At 45.2% G+C, this 25,269-nt stretch overlaps 2 protein-coding genes across 9 annotated transcripts in view; both read right to left on the bottom strand.

Annotated features, from left to right (window-relative positions):
- Positions 1–25,269, bottom strand: part of RNF216 (ring finger protein 216) — a 161,549-nt gene that overhangs the window by 49,156 nt on the left and 87,124 nt on the right. The gene's annotated exons all lie outside the window — the stretch shown is intronic.
- Positions 13,739–14,025, bottom strand: LOC111096466 (NADH dehydrogenase [ubiquinone] 1 beta subcomplex subunit 1). Its single transcript, XM_038539554.1, has one exon. It carries the CDS (start codon positions 13,981–13,983, stop codon positions 13,810–13,812), a length of 174 nt encoding a protein of 57 aa, XP_038395482.1. The 5' UTR covers positions 13,984–14,025; the 3' UTR covers positions 13,739–13,809.

The raw sequence follows: 25,269 nt of genomic DNA, 5'->3' as shown, positions 1-25,269 counted from the left end.
GTGGGGATGGTACTCTCCATCTTGGCAGAAATGTCTGTGGGGACTGTCCCCTCACCTTATTGTTGTTTCTGAGGGTAGATCTTCTAGCCTAGGCAGAGTGCCACTCAGACCAAAACCAGTCTTTAGTTATGATGGTGGAGAAAAGTGCCTATTTCTTCTCATTTTACCAGATGACAAGCTTCTCTCTGGCCGGGACATATACAATTGGTTCTCATCAACAGGCTTTCTCATGAAACCCAACCCACAGGGTTAGTGCAGCGGGAGACCCAAGGCATGTTACAAAGCCTTTTTAGATCTGGTGTCCAGGTGTCATTATGTTCACTCTAGTTTTTAGGGTCCATGAACTTTAATGAAGCCCTCTGTGAAAAAAATAAAGACAAATACAGCACAAAGATGCAGTATTTAGAATTGTGTTAACATATGTGTGTTTACTAGTGGGGTTAATCAAATGGAGCCTTGATTTATCTGTATTTTCTCATTGAGAAAATGGAAGAACAAGTTGGGGATATGTGACCCACCTAGAATAGCCCACAAAGTAACCCTAGATTGTTATGAAGTGCAGTGTAACACAATTCTAACTTAAATAATCTCAATTACTCACTTTTCCAAAATGGGGACATGTTTTTCCCCAGGACTCAAGGAGAATGAGTTACTCTTGAGGAAAGCATGACAGGTTTAGATATCATGTAGTGAGTTTTTGAGAACTGCTTGGGAGTTTTGGTCTGAGCCCAGATGTGGGCAGCTCTGGCAAGAGCTGTTTAAAGACACAGCTTGGATGAGTTCACCTGAGGCACATGGGGACAGATGCACAGGTCAGAGCTCCAGGGTGTTCCAAGAGTAGTGCGCAGGGCAGAAAAAGGGAGGACTACCTGGAAGCTTCTCAGTAGGGAGGTTCTTTAAGGTACTAGATTGGGTTCCTAAAAGACAAAGATGATAAAGAAGGGATGCCTCTGTGGCTCAGTTGGTTAGTCTGCTCAGTCTGCCTTCAGCTCAAGCCACAAGCCTGGGGTCCTGGAATGGAGCCCTGCATTGGGCTCCTTGCTCAGCAAGGAACCTGCTTCTCCCTCTCCTTCCACCTGCTGCTCCCCTCGCTTGTGCTTTCTCTGTCAAATAAATGAAATCTTAAAAAAAAAAATAAATAAATAAAGGAAAGAGGAGTGAGGGAAATGGATATACACCAGAGACTGGCAGTCTCTATCTTTGGGTACTTGGTAACTCTACATCTATCTTTCTCGGCCTGAGTAGTGAGGTACATCCTACCTACACTTCTCTCTGGTGAAGTTTTATAAAATTTGAGACAGAATTTCCACCATTTTGTAGTCCTAGATTGATAGAATCCAAAACTCTTCCAAGTGTTGAGCTTCCTGGAACCAAGAGAGTTACATACAAGTAATGGGCTTAACTCTGAGTCCCATCCAACCACTAGATAACACTCAGATAATTCTTGGCTCAAATTCTATTAATTATCAATGGGTTAGAACTGTAACATCCATGAAACAGAAGATCACAAGTTAGTAGTAGCAGCTTCCCAGAACCATAAACTTCAGCTCTAACTAAAAAAGGAATTCCTAGGCAGACATTCAGGGTGGAATGTATCAATATAATCTTTCTTGTATAGTTGGGCTCCTGGTGGGTAGTTGTGCCTGGAAGTGGATATAGAGGAAGAATGGAGCCTGCAGTTATTAAGGTTACATGATGACCATTTATGATACCAAGATTTGACAGTGACGTCTGGAAAACTTTGGAATAGAATAGGTTCTTAAAGAAGCGGAGAGAGTCAGGGTGGGAAACAACCAAAGAGAACAGTAAGGTAGGCTGGGGAGGCAGAGTGCTCCCCATCCTTTCTCTGCAGTGGCTGTGTTCTCCCTGGCGCTCCCTGGATAGGGCCTGCACATCTGCATTTCTCTATCTTCCTGGTATTCTCCCTGCTGACCCCTCAATCCTGCTCTTTCTCTAATGTTTCATTTCCCCTTTCAGAACTGGACTTTATGAAAAGGTAGAGGCCTGTCTCCTGAACGTGGCCCCCACCCACTCTGTTGAGCAGTGCAATCCCTCTAGTTGCCTGGTGGTTCTTATTACTGGAGAAAGACATAAATATGTTCTGTTGAAAGGATTTTATGGCTCACCACTCTGAGTAGACAGAGAATGGAGGGAAAAATGATACCTAGGAAGTTAAGGTAAATGGCTTTTGGAGTGTGATGTCAGGTGCGCTTCTGGCTGGTAACTGGAAAGTCCCTTTAACTTCCTTCCATTTTTATTTTTATTTTTAAAGCTCAGGGGCCTTTCCCACCTGCTGTTCCAACTCCCAGAAAGAAATGAAGATAACACAATATAGCAGAAAGAGCCCAAGCTTTAGACATTAAGACAATTTGTTACTATTTATGCTAGGCACAGGCTCCCAGTCTCTTCTCAAAGACTTACTCTTCAGATCTCCCAGGAGGAGTGACAAGATAAAATGAGAAAATACATGGCCTTGAGTATGATGCAGTCCCTTTGAATGCTAATTTCACTAGTGGGCTCCACTTTTCCAAGGTACCTCTGACTACTTTGCCATTTCTGTTTCCAACTCTTTAAGGATTACAACAACAGCAATAAACCTGATATTCCCTGGGGCTCATTTTCTGTGCTTGCATGTCATGCAATCTGGGTATGTGTCTGTTTTTTCTTTTTTTCTTTGCTCAGATGGTTTGCAGGGCAGACTCACCATCCACTTACAATATTTACTAGGTGTCCGCTGAAGATGAAGCAGAGTACAGGGAGCCATCAGTGGTGCTTGATGTTATTAAACTGTATCCTCTCTTCATGCTTCAAATATTAGGAACAGCTCTACATAAGAGGGCCTAATCCCTCAGCTGTGACCCTGGCGATACTCTGCCTGGACTACATTTGACCACAAAGCTCTTTTCTTCTGAGTTCAGGGCCTTCCTCACTGCTCAGGGAGTCAAAGACCATTGATAAAGCATTCATCTGCCCTCAGCCACACAGCTCCTGGAAAAGGGATAGGAATCAAGGGTACTACACACTTGTAAAGGTTTTTAGGATGACTTTCCTCCAAAGAACTCCTAGTTCTCCCAAATTCTTTACATTACGAGGAGACAGAATTCTGTCTTCCCAGAAAGAACAAAGGTAAAATAAATTTAAGGGTGTAATCACGTTTGGGGCACCTGGGTAGCTTGGTCGGTTAAGCGTCTGGCTCTTGTTCTCAGCTTGGGTCTTGATCTCGGGGTGGTGAGTTCAAGCCCTGTGCTGGACTTCACACTGGGTGTGAAGCCTACTTAAAAAAAGGGGTGGGTGGGTGGATAATCCACTTTTGATCCTTTTTGCACACTTCAAAATTCATTAATTCTGTTCTGGTATCAATTGAGGTATAATGATGGGCTGTTTAATTCTTGTCAAGCGGGGATCCCTGGGTGGCTCAGCAGTTTAACGCCTGCCTCTGGCCCAAGGCGTGATCCTGGAATCCCGAGATCGAGTCCCACGTCAGGCTCCCGGCATGGAGCCTGCTTCTCCCTCTGCCTGTGTCTCTACCTCACTCTCTCTCTCTGTCTCTATGAATAAATAATAATAAAAAATTCTTGTCAAGCAGGAAGAGAAAACCAACACACAGCTTGCTGATGTGTTACTGATGACAGTCCCTTTTCTGTGGTGTTGGAATGAAGGGCCTGGACTTGTCCTTAGTTGGAAGCCAAGAGACAGCACACTTCACAAGTGTTGTTTACATAGCAGGCTTGCAAAGAGAAAAGCTGCTGCCACGCTGGTAGTTTTTCACCTTCTTGTAAAAACAAAAACAAAAACAAAAACAAAACACCCCAACACCACCACCCCCGCCCCATAAAAAAGCACACACGCACACAAATCAAAAAAACCCTCTTTAGAGTAAACAGCAAAGGTGGGCTTTCTTTCAGTCATTACCTCTCACTACTATAAAAGTATGACAAAAAGTAAAGTCTCTCTTGGGTGCAGGAGATATGAGTGGAGTATGTGGGTCAGAGAAGGGAGGGGAAAAAATGTCAGCTTGACATTGTGGCATGATAAGCAGTGCACAGGGGAGAGTCCCAGCCTGGAAGACATAACAACAGGGGCACGAACATGGGTCTCAACAGAGAAACACTTCATGATAAACAGCATGGGTGTGTGCCACTATTCCTCCAATCCATTCTTCCTTTTATTCTTCCAATTCACGAATTTTGACAACTCCAGTTATGGTACAACTGTCTCTCACAAATTTTTATTATGGACACAACACTGGTTAGTATATCACCTATCCAAGGTCTCCAGACACTATTGTTCTTACACTCCTACTCAGATGCCCACATGACTCTTTCTCCAGTTGAAAACTAGTCTTCTCCTTCAGAATATGAGCCATTTGTTTAATTAGTGATTTTTAGTTCTGAGAGACCAAATACTATAAAGAACATTGGAGAACGTTTAACATAGGCAGGTGGCTACAAATGGTTCCCTTAGGGGACATTTACCTAGTCCCTTGCTCCTCAAAGGATGAGCAGCACTGTCCGTACCTGGGAGCTTGTTAGAAATGCAGAATGGGGGATCCCAGGGTGGCGCAGCAGGTTTGGCGCCTGCCTTTAGCCCAGGGCGCGATCCTGGAGACCCGGGATCGAATCCCACGTCAGGCTCCCGGTGCATGGAGCCTGCTTCTCCCTCTGCCTATGTCTCTGCCTCTCTCTCTCTCTCTCTCTCTGTGAGTATCATAAACAAAACAAAACAAAACAAAACAAAAAGAAATGCAGAATGGCAGGCTCCACTCTAGACCTATCAATCAGAATTGCATTCTGACACAAATGCCAGTGATTCTGATATGCAGTGAACTTTAAGAAGCTCTGACCTCTTTTTACACAGGTCTTGTTTTTGTTCATCCTTTTGATGCCTCTTTCAGAAAAAAAAAAAAAATTGGGTTCTTCAGAAGATTGTTTTTCTATTGGCAATTATAGGGAAGCGGACTATATTCATTGCCTATTCTTTTACTCAATGTCCCTGAAATCATCACTCCATCTTGTTTCAAGTGGAAGATGATCAACAGATTCAACAGTAAGGACACCAAAAAGGCATCAGAGAGTGAGGTGACAGGAAGGGCTTGGCAGTGAAGTCTGTAACTGTTGATGTTCATAAATCAAAGCCTAAATTTAGCATCAAAATTTAGCAAACACCACTGAAAATGAGATGGCAGACAATGCAGTTTGGAAAGCATGCTCATAAATGATGCTGACAAAGCTTTAGGACTGTAGATACATTGTGTGCACTGAGCACACACTAGCCTGAGCACTGTAGCTGCTTGCCGGTGGCAAGGAGGATCCAGTTATGTGGAGAAGTAGCCTTGCCTGATGCCAGGTCATGCTGGGGCAGCTGCCAAGAGGAGATATTTAGGCCCAAGGGAGAATGCTGAGCTCACTGTCTGATGAAGACAAACCATCTTTTATTGGTCTGTTTGCTTATTCTTGGGTGTACGTTTTTGGTCCTGTTAGTTAGAGTGGCTTTTTAAAAAAATATTTTATTTATTTATTCATGAGAGACACAGCGAGCGAGAGAGAGAGAGTGAGCGCGTGCGCAAGAGAGCAAGAGAGCGAGAGAGCAAGAGAGAGGAGAGAGGCAGAGACACAGGTAGAGGGAGAAGCAGGCTCCATGTAGGGAGCCCGATGTGGGACTCGATCCTGGGACTCCAGGATCACGCCCTGGACTGAAGGCAGGCAGTAAACTGCTGAGCAACCCAGGGATCCCTAAAGTGGCTTTAAAACAAACCTTAGGATGCAACTATCTCAAACACTGTCAGAAAAGTTTGATGAGGGAGAAATGCATCAATAGTGTGTCCCTACCACTCTGACCCCAAAGCATGCTTAATCCCCACTCCTACTTTTTCATTAGTTTCTTCAAATTCAAAAACCTAAAGGTGACCTCTGGAAGCAGACGGGCAAATAAAGTATTGTGAGTGAGTTGCAAATGTGACTTCCCTCCCATCTTTTCCAAGCTGTCTACAAGCCTCATCCACAGCCCCAGCTCTTAGTTCCTGTTACAGGGCCTACCCAGGGAGAATGTGCAGCTGAGGCCACATGAGCAGCTCACCTACAGCTTTCCTAGAGGGCAAGAAACCAGCCCAGGAAGGTGAAGCTGAAGGTCTCCACATTGGGAGCTGTCCCAGTTGCACCCCATCCACGTCCCCTTCCCTAGAAGACTTAGTGATTCCCATGAGCACCTGGCCCTGCAGGAAGGCTGCCAGAGTGTAGACTGCTCTGGCACTGCTAGTATCTGTTTTCATTCTTAATTCTTTCCTTACAGCAAATGCTCAAAATAACAACAGATGGACAATAGGATAAAACTTTACTAGAAGCTATTAGCCTTTTGCCATGGTCCCCAAGCTCTGCTCTACTCCGGCTCAAAAGCAACTGCTCCATGTGCCTGGATGAATGCTGGATCTGGAAATACACAAGGGATACATCTGCTAATAACTCTAATTGATTTGTCTTTGGCTTGACCGTAAGCCCAATCTTAACTGGTCCTGCCTTATATTGCTCTCCCAACTATCTGACTCAGTAAAACAAAAAACAAAAAACCAAAAAACCCCACATCATTTATTTGTGACTGTTATGGAATGAATTGTAGCTCCCCTCCTGAGTTCAGATTCTTAAGTCCTGGCCCAGTACCTTAAAATATGAATCTATTTGGAAATAGGGTTTTTTTTTTTTTTTTTTTTTTTTTTTTTTTTTTTTTTTGGAAATAGGGTTTTTAAAGAGGCAATTAAGTTGACAAAAGACACTAAGGGTAGACCCTAATCTTTCTCCATTGAACCTTTTCCATCTGGCTAAAGAGAAAATATGACTGGTGTTCCTTAGAGGAAGAGGAGATGTGGACATGTAGACAGACATCAGAGATACATGTTCACAATGTATAGGCCATACAAGGACACAGGGAGAAGGCGGCACCTGTAAGCCAAGGAAAAAGGTCTTAGAAGAAATCAAACTTGCTGATACCCTGATCTTGGACTTACAGACTCCAAAAAAAAAAAAATAAATAAAAATAAAAATAAAAATTAAATAAATAAAAAAAATAAATTGTGAAATGTGAAAAAATAAGTTTCTGTTGTTTAAGTCACCCAGCCTGTGGCATTTAGCTATTGCAGTCCTAAAAAAAATAATAAGTAGCCTCCAATGTTAATCAAACACTAGGTGGTGGTGCCTCCAGAGCAGTCGTGATCCCTTCATGCTGCCCTCCTATCTTCTTCATACATGTTGAAGACTCTAAGTCATGATTCTTGGGGAGACAGATAGAAAATACAGACTGTAGTGACAATGATTAAGTCCCAGAAAACCAAGAATGTCACCAATTTATTTCTAATCCAGGTGAATACATGGCTTCCTGGAAGTAGCTGCCTCTAAATATGTTTTCTTTGGGGGAACATTAATCTTTTTTTTTCAAAATTTTATTTATTTATTTATGATAGTCACACAGTGAGAGAGAGAGGGGCAGAGACACAGGCAGAGAGAGAAGCAGGCTCCATGCACCGGGAGCCCGATGTGGGACTCGATCCCGGGTCCCCAGGATCGCGCCCTGGGCCAAAGGCAGGCGCTAAACCGCTGCGCCACCCAGGGATCCCTGGGGGAACATTAATCTTGTAGTTATATCTGTTAATTAATTAAAAAATTTAAACAAGTAATCTCTATACCCAATGTGGGGCTTAAACTCACAGAAGTATGAGATAAAGAGTTGGATGCTCTATTGACTAAGCCAGCCAGGGATCCCTTTATCAGTTACTTTTGTCTTCACTTAATGTCAAACACTCTCACACTACAAAATGATCAAGTTGGAGAGTTATGTTTGCTAACTTAGTAGAAAGGAGCAAAGCAACCAGCCTTCTTCTTCTTTTTTTAAAAAGATTTATTTATTTATTCATGAGAGACACACAGAGAGAGGCAGAGACACAGGCAAAGCAAGAAGCAGGCACCATGCAGGGAGCCTGATGTGGGACCCTATCCCGGAACTCTGGGATTACACTCTGAGCCAAAGGCAGACACCCAACGGCTGAGCCACCCAGGTGACCCTAGCAACCAGCCTTCGAATAATTACCCCCAACAAGTGTGGAGTGCTTGCAATGTGAAGAGACAGTTTATGCTACTAACTTTGACAGGTAGGAGATTCTGAGTATGTTTTTCTGGGAATAAAGAATGGTCTCCAGAATTCACAAAATACGTACTGAATTAAATTTGCATTCATCTTACTTTATTTTCCTGCTGGTACCAACAACAAATAGTTACAATATTTAGGTGTGATTAATTACATCTCTGTCAACCAATATTTACCAAGCAAGCCAGACACTGTGTTAGGAAGTAGAAAAACCATGAATAAGACTCTGTCCCTAACTTCCAGGAGATTGTAAGATTCAAGAAGGGAGTTGTCAAGTAAAAGTGAGATTCAGTTTGCCCAAAGTTTTAAATTTAAGAGAAGCCAGAGACCTGGAATTTTACACAAAACCTGATTTTATATATTGGTAGCTAACTAAAAACTAGCTTATAATGTCAGTGAGGATGAAACAAGCATGGCTAGGAGCTGGATCTCATGGGGGGGTGTGTGTGTGTGTGTGTCTACTTTACAACTTCTTGGTTTGCACTTTATGGGTGAGGCATAGGATTGAATACGGTTGGGGTGCCAAGGAAACATTCATCCACTGAACTACTATACTCACCAGCCGGTCCCCTGCTCACTTTTAAGGAGGTATCATTGTCATTTTCCTTGACTATCAAGACCATGTTCCCCTCTCTGCCTCTCTCCCTGCCATCCCCTGCCCAAAAGATAAGTACAAGAGTTCCTAGCTACTGTTGTTTGGAAAAGGCCCCTCTGAAAACGACTGTCTTCTCACAGAGTAGACATCACTGGAGAGTAGTGCTGCCTGCTCCTCATGATTAACTCACTTGTTTATTCAATGCTTATGCCAGGTCCTGAGTTAAGTACTAGGATGAGAGAGATGGATTCCACAGTGCTTCTGTTCAGGGACTGGCTAATGCAGTGGGGCACACGGAAGGAGGTCACAGGGTGTTCTAGGTGCTCAGGAGAGGGGTGGGCAGGGCCTGGGAAGATGATCTAGCTGAAGTGTGACAGTTGAAAAGAGTCATCCAGGAGAGGGTAACAAGAATGAAGCGTGAGGATGTGAGACAGTCTGGCTTTATGGAAACTCAAGGCATATGCGAGTGGAACAAGATGCTGAGAGAAGGAACCAGTGTGGAGAGGCTGACCAGAGCCAGTGTAAGGCCTCCGAAGGGGCCTCCCGAGAGCCATGGGGAGCCACTAGAGGGCTTTAATGGAGGGCAATATTGTCAATCAAGTCTTTTTTAGGAAGATCACTCCAGTGCAGGTCTAGAGGATGGAACTGGAGGGAGGCGAATTAAGTGGAAGAATGGTTAGGAAGCTGCTGTGGTAATTCAGGTGAGCAGCACAGCAGGGAGGATAGATGTGAGACAGAGCCTGGTGACAGAGGTGGGAAAGTGGGAGTGAAAGGAGTCAGAGGGAGAGGGGAGGGTAGGGGTCTGAAACAGGAGGTGAGAAGCCAAGGCCCCCCCTTGAAACACGTGGAGCACAGTCTTTGCTTGAGTTTACCTCTCTAGATTCCACCGTTTGACCTTTGGGTATCTCTTGGTCAGAAAATCTGAGAAGTACTGAGATTCCCTGGGCCTTAACCTAAGGAGCTGCAATTTATGGGTCTGTTTTGTCTTAATAAGAGGCATGGGCTGGTCTCTATTAGTCTCTCTGCCCACTCAGGGTGGGACAAGCACACATGTGTAGTATGGCCATTCCCTCCACTCCATCTGGACCCCTTAAGACCAATTTACTAAAAAACCTGTTGCTGAAACAGATGTGGACTCCCTTTAATACTAAGCCCCACCTGTGGGCAGGGCAGTGCTACATCAAATATTAGCACTACCCAAGTGAGGGAAGTGGGTTAAGTACTCAGTGGTTCCTAGGATTCTTCTATGGAGCCCCAAAGTGTCAAACTGTGCCTCTGCCTGCCTGCCTACCTGCCTCCATACGGTAAATGGGGTGGAAAGTATCAACAGGGCTATACAGGCTGGAGAGGGCTTTGTGGAGGCACAGGACAAGTGGTAAAGAGAATGGGGGAGTGTGGTTCAGGGAGAGGTACCTCTGGGAACACATGCAGTCGGGCAGGGGATTGGTCTGGTTTGTGAAAAATAGGAGGAAAGGGCCAGACTTGAAAAAGTGTCAGAAGCCTGAGCTCTGGGGCACCTGGATGGCTCAGTGGTTGAGCATCTGCCTTTGGCTCAGGTCGTGATCCTGGGGTCCTGGGATCGAGTCCCACATTGGACTCCCTGCGGGGACCCTGCTTCTCCCTCTGCTGATGTTTCTGCCTCTCTTTCTGTGTCTCTCATGAATAAATAATATCTTAAAAAAAAAAAAAAAAAAAGCCTGAGCTCTAGAAGCCACCGTAGGTTCTCCTTAGGCGACATGAAGGAATAGCAAGGCTGACTTAGCAGTACAGGGCAGCTGGGAGGGAGGAGAGCTGGGGACCGAGTGCAGGAGGCCAGGGCCTCAGTCCAGCATTAGACTCTGGGCCAGGTGGAATGGAAGAATGAAAGGTTCTGAAGAACCTTTTCCATCTGGCTAAAGAGAAAAAACCCCGACAACCCTAAGAAACTACAGCCTATTAGAAAAATCTGTTGGCCCAGGACTCCTTTAAAGCAACATGGATGCAAAAATGGTTGTTAGTGCTTTAAGTATAACACAGCAGAATTCCCATAGTTTAACTGAAAGCCTTTTTTTTTTTTTTAAATTTTTTATTTACTTATTATTATTTTTTTTTTAAAGATTTTATTTATTTATTCATGATAGTCACACAGAGAGAGACAGAGAGGCAGAGACACAGGCAGAGGGAGAAGCAGGCTCCATGCTGGGAGCCCGACGCGGGATTCGATCCCGGGTCTCCAGGATCGCGCCCCGGGCCAAAGGCAGGCGCCAAACCGCTGCGCCACCCAGGGATCCCTTTTTATTTACTTATGATAGTCACAAGAGAGAGAGAGAGAGAGAGAGAGAGAGAGGCGCAGAGACACAGGCAGAGGGAGAAGCAGGCTCCATGCACCGGGAGCCTGATGTGGGATTCGATCCCGGGTCTCCAGGATCGCGCCCCGGGCCAAAGGCAGGCGCCAAACTGCTGTGCCACCCAGGGATCCCTGAAAGCTTAATTTTTTATTTTAAGATAACACCACGGAAAGAAGTAATGTCTCCAGACCACTTAGATGAGGTGCCCCTTATTCAGTGCCTGTTAGGAGCGAGTTACTGCCCAGGATGCTTCATGTCCACCCTCTCAGACCCCAGGGCAGTTGTGGGCCTGCATGTAAGGCTCTGCTGGGGAGTGACTTCGCTGGGCTGTCTCTTGGTGGATAGGGAGAGGCAGAGCTCCACAGATCCTGAAGCTCACAGCACCACCTCTACTGAGTTCTGGCTCTAAGGAAACTCCCTTTTCCCCAGCCCCTTAGCCTAGAAGTTTATGTAAACTTTAACACAAAACAAAGCTGTGAGTAAACATGTTGACAGCAGGTGCAGAAAACAAGACAAGTGCTGTCAGCACCACTGCTGGGGAAACTGCTCAGCAGAGCCAGGGAGCTGTGTCCAGTGGAATAGAAGGGTGCCGTCTGCTCCAGACCCACTGCTTTTGTCCAGTGTGCCTGGCTGTGCAGCTCCCACAGCTTTAGGGGTGCTTCTAGGACACAAAAAACACCCTGGGCACCCTGAGAGGGCACAGGACAGGGAGAGGCCCACCTGGAAAGAGTAGCCCTGAGCCGGAAAAACCTGGTCCAATCTAAGACCTTATTTTTATGGAAGAATAGCACTTTAGGCCTAACAACTGGAAAACAAAATAAAGGACTCACAAACACACAGGACAATATGAGAACCATGACATGCAGAAAAACCACCAGCCTTCCTTAGGTCTCAGGCTGCAAGTGCTTCCCCTCTCACCATTGTCCCATGCTGTGATTTCAAGGCTGACCTTGGGCCTAGGACCAGGTGTGGGTCCAGCTGGGCTGCTCCCACAGGACCAATGACTCTAAGACAATCTCACCAAGGTCCCTATTTCCAGTGGGCAGGGGTTATTGCTTTTTTTTTTTTTTTTTAATTTTTGTTTTTTTTATTTATGATAGTCACAGAGAGAGAGAGAGGCGCAGAGACACAGGCAGAGGGAGAAGCAGGCTCCATGCACCGGGAGCCTGATGTGGGATTCGATCCCGGGTCTCCAGGATCGCGCCCTGGGCCAAAGGCAGGCGCCAAACCGCTGCACCACCCAGGGATCCCGGGTTATTGCTTCTTAAAAAACAAACCAAATGAAACCGTGTTAAATGACTTTTCTAAGAAACCTAACTAGAGGCCCAAATTAAGTAAAATACCACTAGAGAATCTAATGTGTGCAGCCTTCCCAACCCAACATTTTAAGGGCACTCTAACAGAGCTTATACAGAGTGGAAAACCAAAAAGGATTTTACTTTGTATTATTTCTGAACTGCCAGGCTGTTCATTTCAGAGCAAGCACATATTACTTCGAGACTGCTGAGCATGCATTTCTACTATATCAGTCAAGGAGCAACTGCTCATTTTCCTTTGCCTCTGAACACTATGAGCTCTACTTGCTGTATGTATGTCAATGCCTCCAAATGCTCACTAAAGGTGTGCATTAAAAAAGTTGTATCCATTGTAGGATGTGATTGCTAATGACAGAATCATTCTTTTGGCTTTCGTGCTATTTCCCCAAGCTTTCTACCATTAAGGAAAATAAAATCTAAATAAAATAAAAGAAAAATAAGATGTATAGCATGATTTAAAGGTCCATATATAGTGTTTAGTAGATAATAGTAACAACCCCTTATAAAGGCATTGTTCTAAGCATCTATAGTCAGTATCCTCTGAAATGGAAAGAAATTACTAAGAACCAGTCTGGAATCTGGCCATTCAATTGCTAATATTGAGGGTTAAGAGCCAAACAGCTAATCCCATTCTGGGTGTGTCTGTCATTACCTCACTAACATTTACTGTCCACAGTCCTGGGACAGCTGCTCAGAACATTCCAGGAAAGAATCTGCCCAGGGGGAGGATCACACATGTGGAGGCTATTACATTACTGAATCAGAACTCAGTAAAAATCAGGGAAGAGGACTATTAGAATGGGATGGACCTGGATGGTTTCCTGCTTCCTTTCTGGTTCCTGCATAGGTTGGTTACTCCTTTACCTACATACAATGGCACACAATCTCATTCATGCCCCACCCTCAAAGCAAAACCAAACATGACTATCAGGTCACTCGATTCTACAACTGTTCTTCTATAATTAACTATAATTTCTACCTTCTGCTTTATTCCTATCTTGATCCTGGAGGTACTGGGGTTTCCTCCCAGTTCAGAGATGAGCACTCCAGTGCAGGCTTGCCTGAATGCTTCCCTACTGAGCCAAAGGGCGCTGGCTTGGGAACTGGCGAGCATCCAGCCACAGCCAGAATCTAGGCTTTTTGTGAGGCTCTGGGGCCCTCTGCTGGCTGTCCGCTGTAACTGTTAGTTCCTTACTAACAAAATCACCCTGAGAAACCTACTACCTATCTTGCCGCCATCAACAAGACTTTCATTTAAAATATCCACATGCAGAGAAACACAACACATCTTTATATCATTCCAGCTCCTGCCATGTAAATACTTTATCCAGATCTCATGAACAGGATCCACAGAATATATATATATTTTAAAATAATGAACGTGCTTTTATTTCTCTCCTAACTTTTAAAATGTGAACATTCTGTAATTTAGTCACAGCCTTTACTTCCAGGTGACTTCTTCATTGGGTCTCAATTCCCTTCTAAACAACAAACTCTTATTCCGGAAGGCAGTTAGCTTTTCATCATTCTTTCTGTCTAGATAACATCCAAGGACAAACCCCATAGGCACAAGTATATGTACCCAGTGGTCACGAACAATCTGAATTACGTTCATCTTAAGTGCTGCAGCCTGGGTAGCTCCAATGACCCCACCGGATCCATAGAATATTAAGGCTTGTGACCAGTCTCAGGAAGGAAACAGCCAATGATCTGCCTGAGATAATCCTCTGATCAGCATCATAGCCTCGCCAAGTACATACCATTAATCGTGTCACACAGACTAGTGGGATTAAGACAGATGAGTGTGACAGGGCTCCCCCATATAACCTGTGGTCAGGAACTCTGGGAAGATCTGAGCACTTTGCCTCAGCCACTTACTAAATAGTGAACACAGGTGGACGGGTGTCTCATCTCTCCCAGCTTGTTTCCAAATCTATAAAATGGGATCTAACAGCCATAGCCCTGTTATTGATTGAATAAGATAACTCATTTTTAGCATGCACAGCGTGGCGGCACAAAGCAGTGACTATAAACGTTAGCTGCTGTTCTGTGTTGCTACCACTGTCATCACAAGTGCTCATGGCTTGAGCTACAGGGTCTCCTGCTCTTCTAGCACAGTTGCAGAACACTCTGCCCTGGGGTGGGGGTGGGGGTGGGGGTGGTGTGGTGTGTCTCCAGCCATCAGGATAGTAAGGCCCCTCATACAGAAGGTGACAGAGCATATTTCTGGACACCTGCTGACCAAGTGAAAGATGGCTTCTCTAACTTAAAAAGCTGAAGGGAACTGAGAGCTGAGAGAGCACTGAGAGACATAAAGGACTGGGAAGCAGGTCTGCAGAGATAGCTGAGGAGGCCAGATGTTGCCGTGGAGTGTGAGCACCTGGAGACATGGGTGGCACAGGTGGTTTATCAGTTGCTTTCTGATAACTTGGCCCACATAGGGATTGGAAATGGCCCTGAGCAGAGCAACAAGGAAATGTATGGGAACTGTGACTCTAGAATATTAAGAAGACCATTGAGTAAAGCTGCCAATCTATGAAGAGGAGCTTATACAGGGAGCGGGATGAGTGACAACGACCAGCACTGGCTGAATGCTTATGGACTAAGCACTTTCTTACCTCCTCAAGGGTGCTGTTCTCCTCCCCATTCTGCCAGATGAGACTGTGGCACAGGAGGAGGCAGGTGGTGGGAGGCCACACAGCTATGGAGATGGGGCTGGGGTCTCCACACAGGCAAGAGCTGCTCCAGCTAGGCCCACCAACAGTACCCCAAGCTGACAGCCTGTTCTGCCACCGCCTAGGGACTCTGGGCCAATATCTAAGGCCCAGAATGGCATGCCCAGGGAAGTTGGGCAAGGCCTTCTGATGGGGAGAAAGCTGACCGAGAGGCACTCAGCAGTCTTCCTTGCCTGGTACTTCTAAGGGTTGACATCTCTGCCACATGAACAGCTATTTGATAAGGCCTGAGCTCCAGGTGCTGTGGCAATGGATCACAAAATCAATCCACTGACATCAAGCAAGTGAAAGAACATTCCTGGGAGCCTGGGTGGCTCAGTGGTTGGGCGTCTGCCTTTGGCTCAGGGCATGATCTCGGGTCGGGGATTGAGCCCCACATTGGGCTCCCTGTGAGGAGCCTGCTTCTCCCTCAGTCTACGTCTCTGCCTGTGTCTCTCATGAATAAATAATTTTTTTAAAAGAATATCCCCGCCATGGAATCTGCCAGTGGAATGTGCTGCTGCAGGATGCAACTGAAAAAGCAAGCAAGCAAAGCGAAGTGAAGCAGTGAGAAAAGGAGTGTATTTCTGTGTGTGCATTTAAAACACCTGGTCTTACAGTAATAGCTACAGTAGTGCCTTTAGAACTGACCCAGGGGGGCCCCTGGGTGGCTCAGTCCATTTAGTGTCCGACTCTTGATCTCAGGGTCATAAGTTCAAGCCCTGCACTGGGCTTCATACTGGGCAGGGGAGCCTACTTAAAAAAAAAAAAAAAAAAAAGAACCTACCCAGGAACATCTAGAGCATCACACAGGATCCAGAGCCAGCCCCCATCACACTCTGATAAAGCCAGCAGCCGTTCCCCACCAGCTCCACAAGGCCAGCCTGCCCATGTCTGCCTTTCTGCTGGTGACAGATGGTCTCATGATGAGGGCGGCAGCGTGGCTGCATAAGGTGCACAGTCTGTCTTCAGGCTGTGAGCCGTCCTCAACTCCCTGCCTCCAACCTCTTCTCACCTCCAGTCCTTCCTTCAAACTGCTGCCAGAATATCCCTCTGAGACACTGAATGTGATCATGTCGCTCCTGTTTCCCACCCTGGATGGACTTCCCACAAGGAGTGTCCCCCTCCTAGCCACCACCTACCCTCGGAAACACTTTCAATATGTTGCATCCTTTCTGGGAGCCTCTCCTACTTCTCTGCCCTAGCCCTACAGCAGCCTTCCAGGTCTGGTCTTGGAGTCACTTTTCCATGATATCTAACTCTCCAAGGCAAAATCAGTCAGCCCCTCCCTGGCCCCAATGGGCCCAGGCCCTGAAGTCCCCTAAGCAGCGGGCTTGCATCTCCACCTGGCTACACATTTCTAAAACACGAATTAGGATCCCCTTGCCTCCCTCACAAAGCTGTTCTTAGTCTCCCTCTTACCACTAAAGAACATTACCACTCAATAGCTAGTCTTCCAGCTCCACCTTAGATCCCTCCACTCCTGTGTCCAGAAACCACCACTATTTCTGGCTGACCAGAGAAGGAGCTTAGATTTTGGTCCTTATTATTTCTCCAGGACCTGCTATTGTGTCTCCAATAGCCTCTAGGCTTCTGGGAGAAAAACCACTAGCTTTGTTCCAGTGCACATTCTAGTTTATTTCAAGGGTTTTTTCTCAAAGCCTCAAGGGTCAGGCAGGACCCTCAGCACCAAGGACAAGTGTCCTCCTCCTTCCTTAGTCTATCAACTGACCATATCATGAACCTTTCTCTGTCCATGTTACTTGGGAAACACTGACAATGAATCTTGTGACTCAACTTGGGACAGTTTTATCTGGTGAGCTGGCCACAACTTCCATGTGCCACAGACAGCACTGGCTGGCTTGAGTGCATTATTTACTGATCTCAGTGTCCAATCAAGGACCACAGTTCAGTCCTGATTCTACAAACGGGAAACTTCCAAAATGGGAACGGAGAAGACCAAACTCAAAAGGAAGTTCAGAGCCAACATGTGGCCTCAAGGGCGCATGCAGCATCTTCTCAAGAATGTTACAAAGATGACCGAAGGTGACAAACTCAGCCACCATGAACTTTGAGGGAACATGTTCACATATTCTCACAACACAGCTTCACAGGTATATGTGTTTTTGTTCTCTCACTGTTTCTTCACTCCAGCAACTGCTGTCCTCCTGGTAGGGCCAGTCAAGAGATGCCCTCACTTACCAGCAAGCACACCTGTCCACTCAGAGGACAATCATGGTAGATGCTATGCTGCCAGGACAAATGCGTGGGTGGTTTGCCTTTCTAAACTGCAAAGTTGGTGGATCTGGTACTTCAGTGCTGGCCCACACTTGCTTTTGCTCAAAGGTGGACTCTAACATTTTGTTTTGAAATCCTTTGGAAATACCTCAAAAGCTACTGCACAAAGTAGCCCTTCATAGATGTCAGTGTCCCTCTGGAAGGGCAGTCAGTCTCTGAGCTGAAGAACAGACTGTGACATTCTTCCTTTTAAAATAAGCAGGATATACTGGAGGGAAGGTAACTACATGCAACCCTTCTTCTTTTTTTTTTTTTTTAAAGATTTTATTTATTTATTCATGAGAAGACACACAGAGAGAGAGAGGCAGAGACACAGGCAGAGCGAGAAGCAGGCTCCATGCAAGGAACCCGATGAGAGACTCGATCCTGGGATTCCAGGATCATGCCCTGGGCCGAAGGCAGGAGCCAAACTGCTGAGCCACCCAGGGATCCCCATGCAACCCCTTTGAAAAGAATTTTGAAGTCTCGAGAAAATGGATTTCTCTTGGACCCAGGAGTCCTACTCTTGGGATCCATCCTAAGGAATAATTCTTAAAAAAAAAAAAAAAAAAAAAAAAAAAAAGGCTTTATGTACAAAGCCAAGCACTGAATTATTTGCAGCAGCAACAGTGGAAAACACTTTATACCTTAGACTCAGGGCACATATAAGTAAACCAAAGCACATCTGACCGGTTTACAAACTGTTTAAGAACACAGGTATTGGGGATCCCTGGGTGGCTCAGTGGTTAAGCATCTGCCTTCGGCCCAGGGCGTGATCCTGGAGTCCCGGGATCGAGTCCCATGTCAGGCTCCCTGCGTGAAGCCTGCTTCTCCTTCTGCCTGTGTCTCTGCCTGCCTCTCTCTCCCCCCCCCCCACCCCGTGTCTCTCATTAATAAATAAATAAAATCTAAAAAATAAAATAAAATAAAAATAGAGAACACAGGTATTTGTCATGCTTAGTACCAAAAAAAAAAAAAAAAAAAAAAAAAAAAGGTTGAGTACGACATGGTACTTACAAAATGATTACAATCAAATGGCAAATAGCAAATGCCAGACCACAAGCTAAAGCTACAGCACCTCACGTTAGGAAGACGGGGACAGGGACCAGAGGGTTATGCGCGAGGCTGAGCAAATCCTGCTCCCTCTGCTTCTTCATCAATAAAAACGAGGAAAGCAAGTACCTGGCAACATCCCCGTAAAGATAAATGAGAAACTGTGTGCGCCCAATAAAAGAGAGCTGCTGTTCTCACATAGTGACAAGAGGGACGGCTAGCACCTCCCACACTCCTTACCACGCCAAGGTAGGTGCAACATTATTTCCTTGTTCTCTGTAAAGTAACATGGGCATCATTATCTTTTTCCCCCCTTAAAGATTTACTTGAGAGAAAGAGAGAATGCTTGTATGTATGCACACAGGGAAGGGACAGAGGAAGAGAGATTGAGTTGTAAGCAGACTCCATGCTGAGTGGTTGTTTCAGTAACCCTGAAAGAAATGTCATTACCCCCATTTTACCAGATGGGGACACTCGGGCTTGTGGGGTGACCCAATCAAGTGGGGGCTGCTGGCATGTCCGGTGGGGCTGGATCTTATGGGACCTAAGAGCAGACCTGAGCTGAAATTAGGATTCAGCTGCTTAACTGACAGAGCCACCCAGGTGCCCCCCGCAGGCTTCATTATCTTAACTATGTCACTAGAACCTTCTGAAAAGATATGCTGGCTCTGCCCTCTATGGGTGTGACTTAACCTCTGAGCCAGGCAGAGGCCACTTCTGGGCAACAGGCTTGAGCAACGGGAACATGAGTAAGGCACAAGGACCCACAGTGACCAGCAGGCCAAGTACAAACAGACCCAATAGGCAACCCGCCTTGAAGTAGCCATAGGCCCTACCTAGCTGACCAATGCACTACTTGTAAACAGGCAGAGGTGCCAGAAAAGGGAAATTCCATATGTTCCCATACCTCCTTATTCCCCACTTAATTCTTAATGATAGCTCCTCTCTGCCACTGCCTCCTGGCAGATAGCTTCCCCTCTTCTCCCTTGCAGTGAGTTCAATGAACTTCTATCTCCTTTATTCTGCCTTAGGTGACTCCTTCCACCACACGTGCCAGCGGCCCCCACTTGATTGGGTCACCCCACAAGCCCGAGTGTCCCCATCTGGTAAAATGGGGGTAATGACATTTCTTTCAGGGTTACTCTGAAGCCCGGAAATAGTTTTTGTTTTTTTTTTTTAAAGATTTTATTTATTTATTTGAGAAAGAGAGAGAGAGAGAGAGAGAGAGAGAGAGAAGCAGTCTCCCTGCTAAGCAAAGAGCCTGATGTGGGGCTTGATTTTAGGACCCTAAGATCATGATCTGAGCCAAAAGTAGATGCTTTCCGGACTGAGCCAGCCAGGTGCCCCCTGGGAATAGTTTTTAAAGAGCTTAGCACAGCAGCAGTTAATCAATGAATTGTACAATTGTTGGGGGATATGGGGTGCTGGCAGTTGCTCAAAGTTTTGGGACAAAGTCCACAAAAATCTCACAATGAGATGAGCAGATCTTATAGCCTAGTTACTCTGCCATGATCACACAGACAAGAGGATTCTCTAGCTTCATTCTGAAGGGATAGGGAAAGGGCACGGCAGCTTCTGTTTAAGGAAAAATAGTAACATTATGATATGACGAGTTATAATTGTTGAGGATGGCCGTGACTGGGTTAAGGACTAGACAAAAGCAGATGGTGACGTGTGAAGAACAAGAAGGCAGAAAAGCGGGATCCCTGGGTGGCGCAGCGGTTTGGCGCCTGCCTTTGGCCCAGGGCGCGATCCTGGAGACCCGGGATCGAATCCCACATCAGGCTCCCGGTGCATGGAGCCTGCTTCTCCCTCTGCCTGTGTCTCTCTGCCTCTCTCTATGTGACTATCATAAATAAATAAAAATTAAAAAAAAAAAAAAAAAAAGAAGGCAGAAAAGCATTCAACCTGGCCAGGATCTGGCACTGATTTGTGATGGCTGAACATGGGGTTCCACTAGCTGGGCTTTCTACACTGAGCCTATGCATTAAAAAACAAAAACAAAGGAAACCATCCTGATTTTCAAACTACTGCCAGTTTTTGTTATTCCAGACCTGCTCAAGGAAGCACCAGCCACCACTCCTGCAGTTTCTGGAAAGCAAGCCTGGCTTATGTTAGTGGCAATGAAGATCACCCCAAGGACTTGTGTAGTAGTGTTCACAGTTCTGCTCAAGGCCCGAGCACCCCTGCCCTGGTTGTTGAGCAGAGGTGAACAGGGCCACCTCTACTGATAATCTTAACAGCTATTCCAATGGGCTCCCAAAGGATATCTGCTCAAGGCACAGAAGCTTTGCTTTTATAGGGTCCTCTCCTATATCAATAAGGAAATGTGAATTCCTGCTGGGGTGGTCTGTAGTTGCTCCCCCACCCCAGGCTCAGGCTGTGCAGGGAAGGGACATCATTCAACACCTTGTCCGCCTGTCCAGGTACCCCTGGTGCTGTTGAGTGGCCAGCTTCTGCTGGCTAAACCTGCGTATCCCCCTCCTCAACCGTGCCACCTTTGTCACTGGTTGCTCATTCCACACTCTGCCTCTTATGGGGAGCCAGACCACAGCAGAAGGAGAGCAGCCTTCAGTCACTGGCCTTAAGAACCAGAGGAGCTCCCTGCAATTGTCATCTGCCACAGATGTAGACACAAGACACAAGGGTGGCTCTGCTGGCAGTGGCAGTCTGAGGTGGAAAGAACTCAATCACCTTGAACAAAGACACCTCCTTCCTCTTTGCCTCACATGCTCTCGGACCTCCTCTGCCTTTACAACAAGATGGATAATCACGATCAATTTTAGACCCCTGTCTGGGGACTGAACTCTTTTGGGGCCTGTGCCTGGTCCTCCTCTTCACATAGGCCAGCAGGGTTGAAGGACCCAGGGTACAACAGAGGATTTTTAAATCTCTGGAAGAACAGGGCTGTAAAAATTATTCTGTTATTTTATTGTCTTGGATGCTAAGGGATGCATACTAAACACCGTTACTTTAAGAATACAGCAAGTTAGTTATATGATGAACTTATAGAGGTAACTTCTACTACCTTTCCCTTTCTTTTCCAAACCAAAAGGACAAAGTGATAAGCTGAAAATGAATAGGGTGGGGCTTGGCAGGCAGGGAAGCATGTCTGAGCCCCTCTCCTCTCACAGAGGCATCCAAACAGCAAGTCAAAAGGCTGCAAACGCTGAGCTCAGGGGTAATTAAATCAAATTAATCTTGGGAAAAGAACTTTAAATATTCAAAGCCCCATTAATCCTCATGCCTTGTAATTAAATATGTATGTTAAGAAGGCTTGAACAAAAGCAAAACACTTTCAAAATGTGAATTCTTTACATTCATAGCATTATAATGTGTTCTAAGTACTGATCTTGTAGAAAACTATGTAAAAAATTCAGTCAAGTGCATGTTGTAAAAACAGGGCAGAAAAAATGTAGCTACAATCTCTGGCCATCCTAAGCTTTAGAAAAACGAGCCTTGAGAAACATCTTCACTGTTCTCAAGCTCCACATCATTTGCTGACTGATAACCCTCACTTAGTTTTAACTCTCCCTGGTCCTCAACTCCTTCGGGTCTTGAGGTGGCAGCCCCCGCACAGGTCTTGGAAAACTTCTTTGCTTCTGTTATCCTGGGATCCTCTCTTCTATTTTATTTTCTTGTTAAAAACACATTGATTTGTGTCATCTTGCAGGGATAATCTTCTCTTCGATAACCCCTGAAGATACTGTGGTCACCCTAACCTATTGTGTATCTTGGAGGGAAGACATCCAATTTCTGAAGATTAAAGGTGCAGCCTAAGTCTTACAAACATCCCTTTCTTCAATCCTCAGACAACCCAGTGAGACAGGCAGGTATTATCATGCCCATCCTACAGATGAGGAAACCAAGTTACTAAGAGATTGAAGAACTTGCCTAGATTACATACGTTATGCCCAGAATTTTTTCTTTTTATTAAAGATTTTATTCACTCATGAAAGACAAAGAGAGAAAGAGAGGCAGAAACACAGGCAGAGGGAGCCTGACGTGGGACTCAATCCTGGGACTCCAGGATCAAACCCTGGGCTGAAGGCAGGCACCAAACCGCTGAGCCATCCAGGGATTCCCTATGCCCAGAATTCTTACTGTCATTCCATAATTAGCATCCTATCATCCTGTTGTTTCTTCTGTTTTCTTTTTCTCTTTTCTGTTTTCTAGCAGGAAAAAAGCAGCTGTTCTGATGAGTTTACTTATGTTTGATGGAAGGTAGTGGCTTTTGAAAATGAAACTAGAGAGGTGACTGGAAAGCAAATAAAGACCAGAAGAATCAGTATGTCCAATCAGCAAAGTCTCTGTTTTCTCTGTATTGATTCTGTTCCCTAATTGAGAAAACATACAACACAGATTTGGGCATCAAAAGTTTCTGCTCCATCAATCTCACTTCTGCACGAATACAGGTATGGCCCCTGACAAACGTCTAACATGTGGAAGGAACAGTGCAGTTCAAATGAGTAAGATGGAACTTTACCATCGAAATTGCACGAATCTTTGCAATTCGTGCAAACACGAAAGAACAGTCACTATTCTTCTTTTTTTAAAGATTTTATTTATTTATTCATGAGAGACACACAGAGAGAGGGGCAGAGATATAGGCAGAGAGAGAAGTCTCCATGCAAGGAGCCCAATATGGGACTCAATCTTGGATCCTGGGATCATGTCCTGAGCTGAAGCAGGTGCTCAACTGCTGAGCCACCCAGGCGTCCCATGAGAGTATTCTATTTATTTATTTATTTATTTATTTAATTATTTATTTATATTTTTTTATAAAAGATTTTATTTATTAATGAGAGACAGAGAGAGAGAGAGAGAGAGAGTCAGAAACACAGGTAGAGGGAGAAACAGGCTCCATGCAGGGAGCCCGACGTGGGACTTGATCCTGGGTCTCCAGGATCAGGCCCTGGACGGAAGGCAGCGCTAAACCGCTGAGCCACCCGGGCTGCCCACCCCCACGAGAGTATTCTTAACAGAAGACATTCCTGCTTCAGGTCCTGGATTCCTACCTCTGGCCAGTGAGGACACCAGGCCTCATTCTGTCATAAGCACAGAACTGTGTAAAATTGAAAGGCCTTTCCAGCAATGGTTATTCTTTCAATTATTTTACACTGAGAGAAGAGAGTAAAAAACTATAAAAAGCAGACAGTAAATGAAATAGGGTGAGGACTGTATATAATACCAGACACTCACATATCCAAAAGCTACAAATGGAAGCAGGAGCTACTGACTGGTTCATTCCAGACGACTGAAGGTCAGGGGGAGGAAGGGTTCAGCTAAAACCCGTTATCTGTCTTAGTGTTGTTGGGTATTTTGTTTTAGTCTCTGTTGATACAGAGATTACTGGTGAGAGCAAGCACACCTAGGTACATGCTACTAAGAAACACAAAAAAGGCATAAATGAAGACAAAGTGCATTCCTCTTATTTCAAGCCTTCCTTCAGCAGTTTGTTTCATTCCAGAAAAAACAACAGATAAATCCTTTACATTTATACAAAAGAATTTAAACACTCACAATGCACACATTTTACCTTGTTTTCACTTAACAGTGAATTTCTTGGAGAGGTCTCCTGACCAGTACCTCCCAAGGTCAATCTTATTTTTTTGGAATGGGTTATGCAAGATTTTGTTGGTGACTCTAGCACTGGGTAATTTTCAATTTATCTATTTCGTATGGTTTTTATTTTTTATCTTTTAATTTTTTAAGATTTTATTTATTTATTCATGAGAGACACAGAGAGAAAGAGAGGCAGAGACACAGGCAGAGGGAGAAGCAGGCTCCATGCAGGGAGCTCAACATGGGACTGGATCCCAGGTCTCCAGGATCACACCTCAGGCTGCAGGCGGTGCTAACCTGCTGTGCCACCGGGGCTGCCCTTCATATGCTTTTTAAAAAAATTATTTATTTGTGTATGTGTGAGAAAGAGCACGCATGCACAAGCTGGGGGGAGAGGCAGAGGGAGAAGCAGACTCCTTGCTGAGCAGGGAGCCCCATGTGGGGCTCGATCCCAATTCCCCCAGAGATCATGACCTGAGCCGAAGGCAGACGTTTCATTGACTAAGCCACCCACGTGCCCCTATTTCACATCCTTATCAAAAAAGTTGCTTTTGATGAAGTATGACACAGGTCCCTAAATGACAAGTTAACATTACTATGCAGATCACTATGCTTTTTAAAGTAAAATTTAATAGACTCTGACCTCAAATGTTGATTAAATGAGGAGAGAAAAAAAAGTTCAAAGAAACTAGAGAGCTCTTTTTCATCAAGTGGATCTGAAAAGCTCAGGGTATATGGAATTCTGCTGTGGCTCCATCCTTCCTGGAGGAACAGGAAAGCAAGGTGAAGAAACGAATTCCTGGTGCGAGACTTGGACATCAGTGTCCATGCTCACGCTCACCTGAGAGCACACTAGAGAGCCCTGCCACCTCGGGACTCCTGCCATTTCACACAGCCTGCTTCCAGCATCTGGTTGGTATAACACATGGGAAAAGCGACAGGATTTACTTTCAGTTCTGAGAACCATGACTCACCCCAATACTCTGTCAACTATGGCTACATTTGTAGTATTAAAAAAAAAAAAAAAAAAAAAAGGAAGAACAGGAAGAAGAAAAGGAAAGTCAAAACATCTCAAGACCAGGAGGCAGGGCACCTAGAAACCTACCACCTCTCAGTTCTGTCAAGTGATCAATAATTCCTCTTTCATAAAGCTGTTTTCAAGAAAAATCTAAGTTTTGTGTCCTCTCAAAATGGTCTTTCATGCTTTTAAATGAAATTAGAAGATATTATTACAAAGTAGTTTTCCTTTCTTCCTGGACTTTCTACAAGCAATGTTTCCATGGCATAAGAAA

The sequence above is a fragment of the Canis lupus genome, chromosome 6, assembly GCF_011100685.1.
Source record: "Canis lupus familiaris isolate Mischka breed German Shepherd chromosome 6, alternate assembly UU_Cfam_GSD_1.0, whole genome shotgun sequence".
NCBI classification, from domain to species: Eukaryota; Metazoa; Chordata; class Mammalia; order Carnivora; family Canidae; genus Canis; species Canis lupus.
This window is presented reverse-complemented; position numbering and strand designations above follow the sequence as displayed.